A 14,937-nucleotide genomic window follows, 5' to 3' on the forward strand; every position below is an offset into this window, starting at 1 on the left:
GACCTCCCCCCGAAGCCTCCGCGTGCCTTTCCTGATCATAACTCACCCCCACACCCCCTCCTCCAGAGTTAACCACCATCTGCTTTTGATTGCCAGCTCTTTGCTTTGGAGTCACTTGACCTATACACGCATCACCTGACGTCCCTCCTTAAGTTCACCTGTTTTTTTAACCTTATATAAACAGAATCCTGCCATATAACCTAGTTGTGTCTTGCTCCCCCCCCCCCCCTTAAAATTTGTAGGTCATGCTTGTGGCTACAATGTATTCATTTTCATTGCTGGATCGTGTTCCACCATGTACACATTCTATGTCCACGGACATTTGGTTTGTTTCCAGTTTGTGGCCATTATGAAGGACACTGCTGCATATGTTGTTGTACCTCGCTGAACATCTCCAAGTCGCGTTTTGCATGCATTTCCCCAGTGTATGTACAGAGGAAGAGGGGAATAGCTGCCTCATGGGATGTACTCATCTTCAGCTTTACTAAATGAAGCCAGACTGCTCCCCCCACGAAAAAATGCACGCATCCGCTGTAGGACATCCTCACCACCACTTGCTATTGTCAGACTCTTGAATCCGGGTTAACCCGGCGAGCGTAGACGAGTAACTCCTGCTCCTTTCCGTTCATTCACTCCCTAGTCACTCACACATTTCATTTATGTGACAGTTTGGTGTTCCGCCAGGCTTCGAGGACGCCTGATGAATAAGAGATATGGTTCCTGCCTTCCAGGAGCTCACACCCCAGACAGAGGAGAGAGGAGAGAGCGGGGAGAGAACAGGCAGAAAGGGAGAGGGAAATGAGGGAAGCCTTACGAAGTGGGATGAGCTTGGTGGCCCTGGGGCACAGGAGCAGAGCCTGGAGGTTAGTCTGAGAAGGCTCCCTGGAGGAGGGAACATTCAGGAAGACTGAAGGAAGGGTAGGAATTGGGGAGGGCGCAAGAGAAGGGAAAAGAGAGGGAGATAAGGCATCACAAGTACCTCGGGCAGGTCTGGGCTCGGGGAGAGGGAGGCTGAGGCTGCAGACTTGGGCAGGGGCCAGGCAGCAAGCGTCCTGTGGGGCAGGCCGAAGGTCTCGGACAGCCTCACCTCAGGGCAGTGGGAGCTACGGAAGGGATTCAAGCAGGGGAGTGGCACCATCAGCCTGTTTTAGAAAGAGCCCCGTGCCGGCTGTTGTGTGAGAATGAATCAGAGGCCGCCGTTTCACACAAGTCATCCAGGCTTGGGGACTCCAAGAGGCACATCCCCAGCTCCACGGCCCCTGCGTCACCTGCACTGGCCCATCATTTCGCAAATGACCCTCATCTCGGCCTCAACTCTGGGAGGAGAGCAGGGTACTGCTTATGTCCCATCTGACCTCATTTCTTCTTGTTTCTGCTCTGCTTCTCCCCTCCAGCCACAACGGCCATCTTGCCATTCTTCAAACACGCCAGGCATTTACACCCACCTCAGGGCCTTTGCACCTGCCATTCCCTCTGTCTGGAATGCTCTTTCCCAAATATCTGCTTGGCTTACTCCCTCACCTCCCTCAGACTTTTGCAAAAATGCCATCTTCCCCGGGAGCCTTTCTTGATTCCCCTATTTAAAACTCCACACACACCCTCATCGGTATTCTCCGTCCCCCTTCCCCTACTTTATTTTTCTCCAAAGCACCTATCACCATTTGATATACTGCCTGTTTTACTGATGTGATTGTTTGTGTCTTTCTCTTCCTGTTTAAGAGGAAGGCACTGAGAGCTGGGATTTGGGTCTGTTTTGCTTGTTGCCATAAGCCCGGTGCCTAGAACTGCATCTGAGATGTCGCAGGTGCTTAACAAATCTGTGGAAATGAAGGAATCAATGTCATGAACACCAACGGCAACAGAAAAATCAGCATGAAGCCCCCCTACTGTAATATAGTTTGTTCCCGTTATCGAGCAGCCACCATGGGCCAGGCTCTGTACGAAGCACTTTTCATGCCCCATCATCTCAGTTAATCGGGTTAATGGCAGGGCTGTTAGGAAGACACTTTTATTATGTCCATTCTACAGATGAGGACACCAAGGCTGAGGATTACACAGCCAGGGCTGACTCCAGAGCCTGGGCCTTGACCGCTGTGCTCCTCTGTGCCCCTCGTGGGCAGATGGGGAAACCGAAGCCCTCCAGTCTGCAGGCACTTTCCCTAACCAATCAGCAAATAAACCCAGGGTCAGAATGAGGACCCTCCTCTTTGCACTGCCCGCTTGTGAGCCCCTTGCAGACACTGTCTTCCCTGGAGCCCATCTGGACCCCCTCCCTCCTGTCCCCTAAAGCTGGTGGAAGTCAGGGTAGGGGCTGCTCCCCATCCCTGTTCACAGCTGTGTCCCCTACAGAGATGTACCAGTTCAGCATTCAGGAGTCGGCCCCCATCGGCACGGCTGTGGGACGAGTGAAGGCCGAGGACTCAGACGTGGGCGAGAACACAGACATGACTTACCACCTCAAGGAGGAGAGCGGCAGCGGCGGCCATGTGTTCAAGGTCACCACGGACAGCGACACTCAGGAGGCCATCATTGTAGTGCAGAAGGTGTGCCCCCTCCCCCCGCCCCCGCCTGCCGGCTCGAGGGACAGGGGAGGCAGACCCAGGGTGGCCAGGTCTGGGAGGCCTCAGAGCAGCCAGACAGCCCCACCCCACTCGGCTCCAGAGATGAGGTCGCTCCAGAGACCCAGGACCAGCCTGGGGAAACAGTGATGGTACCGGTCCCATTTTGCAAATGAGAAAATGAGGCCCAGAGAGGATACGCGGCCTGGGCAGGTTGCACAGCCAGTTACGCGAGCCAGGATTCAAACCAGATTTGGCTCTGTGCTCGTGTAATCACTGCCACGAGCTCCTTCGAGTACACACCCTTGACTCTCATCATTTCCTTTAATTCTCGTGTTTCCCTCTGAAGAGACTTCAGTCCTTCACGGCCCATATTTGCAAGTGAGAAAACAGAGGCTCAGAGGGGTAAAAGGGTTGGCCCAGGGTCACACCAGGAGGGGGCAGAATCCGGATTTGAACCCCGGTTGGTCTGGTCACTCCAGGATGGGATGCTCGCTCCCTGCCCTTGTCCAGAAGCTAGCTCTCCCCCCCGCCCCCCCACTCAGCCAGATTGTGTCGCCCTAAATCTGCTGCTGTCAGCCTGGGTCCTGCCTTCTGGGACCCACAGCAACACCTGCCCCGAGGGCCCTTCTTTCACTCAATGAGCATCTAATGACCTGCTCCCTACCTGGCCTCCAGGGTGTGAAAAGGGAAGACTCCCAGTTTCTCCAGCTACTTCCCATAAGATTAAAATATAATAGCTATTACTACTAATAATAAAGTGTAGGCTGTGTGCTAGGCACTCTTCAACTGCTTGTCATGTATTAACTTATTCGATCCCTAGGGTACTATTATTGCCCGTTTTGTAGATGAGAAACTGAGGCCATGAAAATTCAATAATCTGCATCCAAGGTCACGTACCTTGCAGAGCAGAGTAGGGCTATGAGCCCAGGCAGTCTGGCTCCAGAATCCACCCTTTTTTTTTTAAATAATTTTTAAAGATGTTTTTATTTATTTGGGGCGGGGGGAGGGACAGAGAGAGGGAGACAGAGAATCCAAAATAGGACCCACGCTGTCGGCGTGAAGTCCGACATGGGGCTGGAGTCCACAAGCCATAAGATCATGACTGAGCCATCCAGGCACCCCAAACTTTTTTTAAATGTTTATTTATGTATTTGGGGGGCAGGTGCAGAGAGAGTAGGGGAGGGGAGAGAGAGAACCCAAGTAGGCTCTGTGCTGCCAGCACAGAGCCCGATGTGGGGCTCAATCTCACGAACCCGGTAAGATCGAGACCTGAGCCGCAATCAGGAGTGGGATGCTTAACCAACTGAGCCACCCAGGCGCCCCCAGAATCTACCCTTTTAAGCTTACATGGCTTTCAGTCTTCTGAGCTCCATTTGTCCTCACTGGAAGATGAGCCCATTTCACAGATGGGACCAGCATCACAGAGCAGCAGAGTCAGGTCCCAAGTCCCGCCTCTGCATTTGCTCTCATCCCCAGGCTGCTCCTAATCCCCTCCCCCCATCCCGGGCCCCTCCCACCTGCCCCAGCCCTGGCGCCTGAGGCGTCTCTGTAGAGTCACGCTGGCTCGGGAGCGGAGCCCATGCCTGATTGATGGCCTGGCTCCAAAGCCCATCGCTCACTCACAGGCTCGGCTACCGCCAGCCTCCCTGCGTCCTGATTTCCCAGGCAACAGGACAGAGGACGGAGGTGGTCTTTTTGCTGCTGCAGAAGGTGCGGGGGGGGGGGGGGGGGCGATGTTCTGAGAGAAACGGAGGGTCTCTACGCACAGGGCAGGTCCCCAGGAAGGTTACCCTTGCCACTCAGATAGCTCCCCCCACACTACTGAGATGGCTGAGCTCTACCACTGTGATTTCTCTTTGCTGTAAGGCGTTGTCTTTAGAAGGCCGGAGCGGACACACAGCCCTGGAGCTCATTCATCAGAAGGTCACCCATTAGTACTCCCTGATGAGAAGCAAGGCTCAGCATGGGTTTAGCCAGATTTCCAAGGAAAGCTCTAAGGCAGCCTGGCTTATCAGGCTCAACTCACATTAGTTGCTGCTGCCTACACAGCACACCGGGGGAATGTCTCTGTAACCCTCACAACTGAGGCCCAGAGAGGCTAAATAGATGGCCCACAGACACACAGCTAGTCAGCCGCAGGACCAGTGCGCTGTCCTCTCCCGTGAGGAGGGGCCAGGACTCGAGAGCTGCGCTGGCCCCGGGTTTGAATCCTGCCTCTGCCGGTGACTAAGTGACCTTGGGCGAAGTTACAGAGCCTTCTGGGCCTCCACGTGCTCCTGTGTAAAATGAGAGAATCACAACCCAAGCCTCTTAGGGATGTTGTAAAATGAGATGAGTCAATGTATTTAAAACACTGGTGCCTAGTAAGTGCTTCGTGAATTAATACATGAATCAAATGCCCCAACATTCTGTGCTGGGAGGCGGGAAGTTGGGGGGGGGGGGCGGGCAGTGGCCTTTAGCCCTGATGGGCTGTGTGTCCCTAGGCAAGACTGTCCCCTGCCGTCTCACTTTGCCCACCTGCGACCAGGGAAGGTTGGTCTGGGTCTCCAACCGCCGGTTCCTTGGTGCAGTCCATTACTCCGGCTCCCCGGCAGGGTCGACGTGATCTTGGGCCCGCCCCGCCCCCTCTGGGCCCGCCCCCCTCACCTCCTCTCTCCGGACGCGGACCCCACCCGGCCCCCTCACCCGCCCTCTGCTCCCTCCCCGCAGCGCCTGGACTTCGAGTCCCAGCCCGTGCACACCGTGGTCCTGGAGGCCCTCAACAAGTTCGTGGATCCCCGCTTCGCTGACTTGGGCACGTTCCGCGACCAGGCGATCGTGCGCGTGGCCGTGACCGACGTGGACGAGCCCCCCGAGTTCCGGCCGCCCTCCGGCCTCCTGGAGGTGCAGGAGGACGCGCAGGTGGGCTCCCTGGTCGGCGTGGTGACGGCGCGGGACCCCGACGCCGCCAACCGGCCCGTCCGGTGAGACCCCCGCCCGGGGCCACGCCTGCTGCCTGCTATCCCGCCACCGCCCCGCGGACGGACTGCGGGCACAGGGGGAGGGGCGGGGGGGGGGAGAGAAGGAGGGTGGACACAGAGACCAAGGAAACAGGTGTGAGAACGGTCACCGAGAGGCAAGGGACTCGGGACAAGGAGGGAGACCCAGGAGCGACAGACGCCGCAGAGTGAACGGGGCTCAGCCCCTCTCCTCTGTCTATACTGGCTCCCTCGGTGCCCTCAGCCTATCCATCCACATGCCTATGACCCCCGATTCCACACTCTTGCTCACCTGGCCGTCTGGCTCCCCTAGGCCAGGAGTCTAGGGGTCCACCATATTCAGCTCCAGGTCTCCCCAAAGAAAACAAAAACATAAACACCCTAGCGGTTGTTCAGATCAAAAACGTTGGAGACCCCCTGACTCCCGCCTCTCTCACACACCTCCCTCCGAACCACCGGCACGTCCCCACCATCCCCGCTTTGGCAGGCTATCCAGAATCCGACCGCCTCTCTCCGGGTCTGCTGCAGCTCCCATTCTTGAACTTCCCCCTACCCCGCGCTGGTCTCCCTGCTCCTGCCCCGCCCCCTCTTTAATCCGGAACTGGCCCGGGAGGCTCTCGATCCTGCCCAAACAGAAATCAGAGCACCTCCCTCCTCTGCTCAGAGCCTCCCCGCCCCCCCCCCCACCCCACCACCCAGAGGCGCCCATCTGGCTCAGAATAAAAGCCCAAGCTCTCACAATGACCCCCAGAGCCATGAGCTCTGTACCCTCTCTGACCCTTGCTCCCATGGCCCTGCTTCCTAGTTCTCTGCTCAGCCACACTGGCCCCCTGACAGCCCCACAGATGTACCAAGCTCACTCTCGGCCCCGGGGCCCTTTGTGACTGTTGATTCCTCTGCCTAGAATGTTCCCCTCCTTAGTACCCCCACAATCTGTCGTCTTACTTCCCCCCGGTCTTTGCTCGAACCCCCCCCAACCCCCAGCCCCACCGCATCACGATCTAACATACGACCTATTTTTCTGACTACTTTGCGTGTCTCCGTTCCACTATAAGATAAGCTCCGTGAGGGTAGGGGATTCTGTTTACCCTCAGGGCCTAGCCTGACGCCCAGCACTCAGTAGACACTCACTGCCTGCATGGTGAGTGACTGGAATAGAAAAGCAGAGAAAGACTGAGAAAAGAGACAGAGAGAGACTCAAGGGGATGGGGAGAGACCCCCAATGGGAGGAGGAGGCCAGAGAGAGGGGGGAGCCAGTGGAAAGAGGAGGAGTAACCAAAAGAGGCAGAGGGCCTACCTGACAATGTAGAGACAGCGGAGATTTGCTGAGAAAGCCAGAAAGGGGAAGAAAGAGAAACAGACACAGGGAGAGAGAGGGGCGAGCAGGGAGGGAGGCAGGAGGGTGGAGGGGAGGGGACGCTGCAGCTCTGTGTGTCCCTGGGAGGGTTGGGGAGTCCCTGACTGTGACCCAGGCTGGAAGAAGGTCGGACAGAAGAGAAGGGAAGAAAGGCTGCAGCAGAAACTGATCCAGAGGACGTCAGGGGGTAGGGGGAATGGCCATTGTTGGACAGACAGGAAGGAGATTGCTGAGCTCTCTGCTTCCTCCCCGAAACCCCTGTACATAATCAGTAAGTTGTCCCTGAACCAACTATGTGGCTGAGCAGTGAAGAGAGGGAGAAAGGAGGTTAGTTTGAGGATCTCTGCATTACACAATTCCGGATGGGTAACATTCCCATCACCATCCATGGGAATGGTTCTCTGAGTTGTACAGCGCACAGCCTGTGCAATCTTACATGGCGGCCCGGGGTGAGGACGCAGAGAGGCCATCCTGCCACTGTCTGTGGGCTCCCAGACTGGGAAATGCCCTCAGGGGTCTTAAAAGACCTCCTTGGAGGAGGCAGGAAGCTAACCGAGCTGGTCCCTGTATATGGTCAGGTGTAAATACGAGGTGAAGGGCATTCCAGGCAGAGGAACAGCATGTGCAGACAGAGGGAGGCAGAGGAGTGGTAGATGTGCCTGGAGAAGAGCAGCTGTGATGGCTACAGTGGACTGAGGGAGACGAGGCAGCAAAAGCCAAGTCTGACAGGCCTCGAGGGCCTCTGTCCAGAGGGCCTGGGCCGCCCCTGCCCTCCTCACTGCCAGAGCCGTCCTGCCGCCTCTGAGCTCCTCCGTTGCCCTTCCGCCCAGGCATCTGGCGGCATCTCCCTAGCCTCTGGCTGGACCGCAGACCTCTCCCAGGAGGGAATCGACACCCACGTTTGGGAGGAAAGTGAGGGCCAGGCCGGGGAGGAGGTGCCCCCGGACCTTCCCAGGGAGTTGAGAGCCAGGAGTAGGAGCTGAGTCCTTGCCTCCCAGGTTTGTTCCTGTCTGCCTGCTCCCCTCCCCTGCAGTGTGGCTCTCACACCCCCTCTTAGTCTCCCCCCTCCTCCCTCCCTTGGCTTCCCTTTCCTCCGGCTTTTATCTGCTCGGAAAGGGCCAACTTTGAAACCAGCTTCTCACCTTCTTTCATCTCTCTTTGCTGGCCCCTTCCCTGGGGCTCCTCAGCGAGGAGGAGCTCGAGACAGGTCCAATTTAACACCACAAACATTTACCCAGCTCCTCCTCATGCCCGCCCGGCCCTGAGCCAGGCCTGGGGAAGCTGACTCAGCCAAGGGCAGAGCTGGGGAGGAGCACCCCCGACTACCGAGGACAGACATGGAAACAAGAGGCCAGTGAGGTGCCACTGAGAGACAGAAGGGCTCCTCATGGGACCCATGTACTGCCCAGAGCCCAGCTTGTATCCCAGCTCCTGATCTCTAAGGGTCAGGGACTCAAGTCACCACCTACACGTTGAGTCAAGGGGGAAACAAAGGTAAAAAAAAAGCCTCTTCCCCGGACGCGTAGAGTCTGCCTTCTCCCGGGGCGGGGACACAGTCTACAAGTAGCGAAGCATTCATTGACAGTCTTGACATAATTGCTGAGAAGAGCTATGAAGGGAGTAAACAGGGTAATGGGATAAGGAGGGTTGGGGCAGCAGGGGCTACTATGGAATGAGTAGTTGAGGAGTTGACAGATGAGCTGAGATCAGATAAAGAGAGAGGCCGACCTGTGAAGCTGTGAGGAACAGCGGTCAGGTTCAGGTGGAGGGAACAGCAGGTGCAAAGGTCCTGAGGCAGGGGCGGCTTGGTATGTTCTTGGAGATGAAGACATTAAGTGGTGTCCTGGGAGATTTTGCCTACCACATTAGGCACCTGGGGAATGCAGAGGTGCAGATACACAGAGTGATGTCCTTCTGAGTTCTGCACCGGGGAGAGTGGACAGTGCCTCGCATTGTGGCATTTCCCCCTCAGGAGGAATCATACTCGTTTTACAAAGGAAGCTGAAGCACAGAGAGGAGAAGTGACTCTCCCAGTGTCATGCCGCTTGAAAGAGGAAGGAATGGTTTCACCCATTATTGTCAGCTTCTTGGGTCCAGCCTCCGGTTCGTTTCCACCCCTGCTTCTTACTCTCTGTGTGGTCAGGTGTCCTCCCCTGTGCGGAAGGCACAGAGGCGAATCAGACGCGGGCCGACAGGAGGGCTAGGCCCCCACGTGAAGGCATCTAGTGACAGATCTAAGTCCCAGTGGTCTTGGCCTGAGGCAGGGGCTGGGGGAGTACAGAACTCCACGGAAGGGCAAGTAATCGGTGCGCGCCACGGAGGGGAGTGAGCCCAGGCTTCCCCAGAAGGCCCCAGAGCAAGGCTGAAGAGGCGAGGTTGGACCAGGGAGAGGGCGCTCCAGGTTGGGGTGACGGGGAGCGCCGGGCGATAGGAACAGAGCCATGGAGCCAGGAGGTTAAGTCTAAGTCCAGCCGCAGGATGATTAGCTGGACGAGCTCGTGTCAGGGTGTGTGGCGATGAGGACAGAGGGGCACTTGGGACAGGCTGGGAAGGACCCTGAAAGTCAGGCGAAGCAGTGGGACTCTGCTTAGGCGATGGGAAGCCTTGGAAGCTTTGGAGGGAGGAAGGACGGTGCTCGGATGGGCTCATCTCTGAGGGGCAGAGAGGCCCTTGATCAGCCCAGCATAGCCCTATAGCCTGGCGGGTCTCCCTTGAACACTGAAAACAGCCAAGCCCACACCGGGACCAGAGGGAGCAAATATCTCATTTCCTCCCAGCTCTCCACGGTGGGGTGCGGCAGAAAGTACGTAGGCTCTGGAATCAAAGAGGGCCTGGCTCGGAATCCCAGCTCAGTTATAGAACCGTGGGAAAATCACTGGACCCACAGCGAGCCCCAGTTTTCCCATCTCTAAAATGGGCATCACGATAGTACCTGCGCCTCATTCTTTTACTCAAAAAAAAAAAAAAAAAAAAAAGGTATTAAATGTCTCCTGTGCCCTACTAGGCTCTGTGCTTGGCGCTCCCAGGGTTGGAGGGAGGCTTGTTTGGCACATAGTAGGTCCTCAGGAAATGGACATTACTATTTTTCGTCGTGGCCTGGCCACCCGTTTCTACCCTTCATTCCGCAGCCAGTACTAACCACATACGAATTCCCAGGCATCATGTGTGGGCTTTAAGTGGGTGTCTTAAGCCAGGGCTGGGGAGGGGGGCAGGGTGTGGGCGGGTAGGAGAGAAAGAGTCACAGACAGGGTGGAGGGGGCAGAGGGGACTCCCTGCTGGTGGGTGGGGGAGCCCCTTTTGCATCTGAAGAGATTCTCCCTCCAGTAGCTCCGTCATTCAGCCTCCTACCGAGCCCACAGGGGAGCGCTGGGCAGGCCATACCCGCGGGAGCCTCAGCCTTTCGTGTTTATCGTGCCTGTGTGCTCTGTCTATGCAGATAGTTACCTGGAGAAAAACCACATGCACACCGGGGCCAGGAAGCAGTACCCTCCCCACTCCTCCCACCCTTAACCTTGACGACAGCGGCATTTGGGGCTGTTAGAGTGTGTGGGAGTGCCCGCAGGTGTACCCGGCTGGCCCTGAGGGGAGTGTTCTTAAGACCCGAGGCCCTGGACCCGTGGGGGCTGGGAACCTGGCTCTGCCACTAAGCAGCCCTTTCGACCCAGGACAGCATCTGGCTTCTGAGAGCCCAGTTTCCTCATCTGCGACATGGGGGTGATAAGAGGACCCGGGAAGATCTGAGGAGCTCACGCGTGTAAAGCCCGCCCGCAGGCCTGGCAAAAAGCATCAGAGCTGACCCACCGGGCACGCGGCAGGTGCCCAGTGCTCTCTCGAGTGTTGTGCTGCTAGTCGCTTGTCTAATCCTTGCTGCCGTGGGGTCAGCAGTAAGGCAGGTATTGATAGTATCTCCATTCTTAAGAGGAGGAAACTGAAGAACAGAGAGATTAAGTGATTTACCCAAGGCCACACAGCTAGATTTCAAACGTAGGCCGCTGGGCACCAGATCGGCACTGCAGACCTCCATCCCGGGGCCTCCCCTGCACGCGTGCACAAGCGTGCACACGCACGCGCGCACACACTAGCTGACACCTACCCACACTCTCTCGCTGCACTTCTCCACCCACACCTGTGCTGCTTCCCCTTCCTGCCCTCCAGGCCCCGGCGGACTGAACCAGGAGCAGGACCTTCCAGACTCACAGCTGCCTCCTGCCCTTCTCAGCCCGCTGGCAATACTCTGGGCCGTCCATACAGGGTGCCTCCCACAACCACCACCCCCCCCCCAACCCAGAGCATACGGACCACATTCTGGGTGGGAGGGGCTCCTGCGTACCCCTTACCAGACGGTTCTGAATAATAATTAGAATAACAATAGTTCCCTCTCACGGAGTAATTTTCCTAGAGCTCAGCTAGGCACCTTATCCCCCAGCTAGGCATTTAATCCTCCCAGCAACTCACAAGGTAGGATTATCATTTCCATTTTGCTCAAAATTAAGGTTCAAAGATGGAAGTGACTTGTCAGGGGCATCGTAGACTTGGACCCACACCCAGGGCTAAGCGGCTGCCTCTCTCGAGCGTTTGCTTTTCCAACAGCACAGCAGTATCTCTCTCTCTCTCTCTCTCTCTCTCTCTCACACACACACACACACGGTTTCCACCCACAACACAGACCAGCCGCACAACTCATGCACCTACACGTGAGGTCCACAAGCCTCCCCCCTCCGGCCCCCCCCCCCATGTTTGCCAGGTCGTGCTCTCTGCCTCCTACCGCGCCCCTCCACCCCTCCCTCCCACTCACTGGCTGGCTTCTTGAGCTGGAACAAAACCACCTGGGCTCAGCCAGCCACGCTGACCTGCAGCCCCAAGTCTTTTGCTGGTTAATGGCAGGTCCCTGCGGCCCGCCCCACGGCCTTGGGAACAGCTGCCTCCACTTAGATTCCAGCCGCCCCCTTCCCCTCCAGGAGGGAACAAAAGAGAGAAGCTGGGAGGAGAGAGAACAGGAGGGAGGTCTGAGCAGGAAGGGGAGAAGCGAGAAGGTGGTAGGCATCCTTCCACAAGCTCCCCCACCCGGCTCCCCCCAGTGATCAGGAGCCCCAGGCTGTGCAGGCCTTGGCCTTCTCCTGGACTCTGTTCTCCCACCGGTAAAACCAAGAGGAGGTTCCTTCCAGCTGAGCTGACACTCAGAGGTTGGTTCTTCCTCCTCTGGACCCAAACATCTGTCAGGGCCAGGCTGGGGGCAAAGGGGACCTGAGGCGCCGTGCTTCGCAGTTTTGGATGGTTCAACGAGCTAAAAAGAACTCTGGGTATAGAGTCCCCAGTTTGGGTACAAATTCCAATCCTGTGACAGTCCCTGTGCAATTTTAGGCAGGGTCATCACTAGCCCACATGGCATCTTTGCATAAATAAGGAAAAAAATCCCTCGCTGAGAAGATACTCCCTCAGCTAGGACACGTGGCTTGGCAAGCTGAACACTGACTGGCTAGACTTTCACTCCGCTTCACCCCTTCAGCCTGGTACCTTTGTGCAGGACACAGCCTGCACAACCGTACGTGGCAGTCCTAAGCTTGGCAAGTTTCCTCTCTGAGACCCAGTGTCTTCCTCTGTAAGACGGGGGAGATCCCATCAGCATCACAGGATGCTAGGTGGTCACCTCATCTATCTCGTTTTGCCCTTTTATCCCTGGGATGTAGCACAGAGGAGGCACTCAATGTTTAGGCGTAAAGGAACGCACAGAGAGCTGGCTGCAGGAAAAGCAGGCTACAAACTATTAAGTGCTGTCTAGTGGAAGGAAGTGTCATCTTAGGTCACTTTCACCCGGGTCAGGAGGGCCCAGGTTGGTCAGGGGCAAGGAGGATGTGGGTTTAGCAGCTGAGGGACAGGAAGGAGAGTTAGTGGGGGCTGGGGAGCCTGGCTGTAATGCCCACTATCCCCACAGGCACAGCCCTTTATAGTTGGTCACACAGTTTGCCTTCGCTGCCTTTGCCCCCATCCTAGTAACTATGCAAAGAATAAGGGCTGTAACCTATGCTCAGTCCCATGAATTAGCTCCTCTAACCCACACCGGTGTGAGGTGAGTATAAATCACCCGCTTTTCCAGATAAACAGAGGCCAAGGAGGTCAGTGACTTGTCCAAGGTCACACCGGTAGAGGAAGTAGGCCAGGATTCAAACCCAGCTCTGTCTCAGACCCGTCAGTTCTACTGGGTGTCATCACTCCCATTTAACAGATGAAGAAACGGAGGCCCCCGAAAGTTTGGTAATGCAGCTAAGCCCCACTGAAGGCTCACCTCGGGACTTTGTGCCTCCAGCAGGGGGCGTTTCTCGTGTCCTCACCTTCCTGGGCCTCAGTTTCCCTTCTGGGAGATGGGGAAAGGGCCCCTCTCCGCCCTGTGGGAGGGGCCTGGCGGCTCAGGCTGAGCCCCGCCCTGCCGAGCTTCTTTGTCTTCGTCGCACAATGCGCCCTTGCTTGGCATTCGAGGCCTTTGTGGGCCGCGCAGCCCGGCGGCGCCCCCCGCCCGCGTTATCAGCGCCGGGAAGCGGCGGCCGGAGCTGGCGGGGCCTCTCTGGGCCGCCGCCCGAGACATGTGTTGGACACGGGCCTTTCAGGCCTGGAGCCGCCGCACAAAGGCCCGGGAAGAAGGCGGAACAAAGGGCTTTTTCACGCGGCAACTGAAAAGCCGCAGATTAGCTCGCGCGTGCTGCGCAGGCGGGGAGGGGCCGCCGGCCACCCCCACCCCACCCCCACCCCCACCGCCGCCCAGACCCCTCGCCACCGCACTCGCTCAGCCCGGGTCCCTGGGCTGGGGCCTCCACGCCGACCCCCTCTTTCCTGCTCCGAATTCCCCCCCACCCCCTCCCGGGACACGTCCAAGCCCTGAATTCTGCGCCCGGGAGAGCCGGGGCCACGCTCTGCCTGCTTCCCCGTTCTGCGCGTTTGGCACCGTTTGCCATTCTCTGAACAATCCCTGCCCGCCATTCTCGGAAGGATTCTTTGCACCTCTGTTCCCTCCCCGCCCGGACTGCCTGCCCCGCCCCCCTTGACAAGCCCAATTCTAGGGTCACCTCTTATGGAAAGATGATAGAATGTGCAGTGGGTGCTTATAGCGCTGTGCCAGGGGCTTTGCCCGCTTCCAGCCCTCACAGCTGTGGGGTGCAAATTATTAGCCCCATTACCCAGCTGAGGAAACTGAGGCTCAGAAAGGTTGAGGGTGCCCGCGGTCACACAGCAGGTACCGGTGCAACAGAGATCCAAACCCAGATCCCTTTCCACCCCTCCTCTGTTGGAAAGAGTGTCTCTGCTCCCAGGGTCTCCCTGGCAGGTGGTCCCTCTTTTAGGGTGGGTTGGAGGGGACATGGGCATGGGCTCCACCTGATGCCAGGACACCTCCAATCAGCCCCTCCCTGCCTCCCTCAGGTACGCCATTGACCGTGACTCGGATTTGGATCAGATCTTTGATATCGATGCGGACACGGGCGCCATCGTGACGGGCAAGGGGCTGGACCGCGAGACCGCGGGCTGGCACAACATCACGGTGCTGGCCATGGAGGCTGGTGAGCCGGGGGGCGGGGCGGATATGGGGGGGGAGGGACGAGGGCAGAGTGAGGGGCGGGGCTGAGGCGGGGCAAAGAGAAAGAAACCCAGCGCTGACGGCTGAGTTGCAGGAGGCAAAAGCTGATGGGCAGGAGCAAAGACCTGGGAAGGATCCCAAGCTGAAAGGCGAAGAGCCGGTCTTGAAGCTGGCTTCCTTCTTTGAGCATTTATTGAGCACCCATTACATACGAAGCCCTGTTTTAGAGGCTGGGGATACAGCCCTGAACAAGACAGAAAAGCTCCTGTCTTTGTGGGGGAGCCCTAGACTGTCAGCAAGCTGATGGAAAGGGTGTACATATGTCAGATGTGTGAAGGGCTAGTAAGAAACCGGGAAGGAAGGCCAGGGAAATGGACTGGGAAGAAGAGGGTGTTGTTGCTCTTAGAAGAAGGCCCTGAGAAGGAGACATTTCAACAGAGACCTCACTGAAGTGAAGGAGTCGGGCCCATGTCTAAG

General features: G+C 57.3%; 1 protein-coding gene across 1 annotated transcript in view; it reads left to right on the forward strand.

The window, feature by feature from the left end:
• CDH22 (cadherin 22) overlaps window positions 1-14,937 on the forward strand; it is a 122,583-nt gene that overhangs the window by 84,847 nt on the left and 22,799 nt on the right. Inside the window, exons 6-8 of the mRNA XM_045444393.1 lie at window positions 2,350-2,543; window positions 5,271-5,524; window positions 14,307-14,443. Coding sequence (XP_045300349.1) covers window positions 2,350-2,543; window positions 5,271-5,524; window positions 14,307-14,443 — 585 coding nt within the window. The remainder of the gene's footprint in view (window positions 1-2,349; window positions 2,544-5,270; window positions 5,525-14,306; window positions 14,444-14,937) is intronic.

The sequence above is a fragment of the Leopardus geoffroyi genome, chromosome A3 (genome assembly GCF_018350155.1).
Source record: "Leopardus geoffroyi isolate Oge1 chromosome A3, O.geoffroyi_Oge1_pat1.0, whole genome shotgun sequence".
NCBI lineage: Eukaryota > Metazoa > Chordata > Mammalia > Carnivora > Felidae > Leopardus > Leopardus geoffroyi.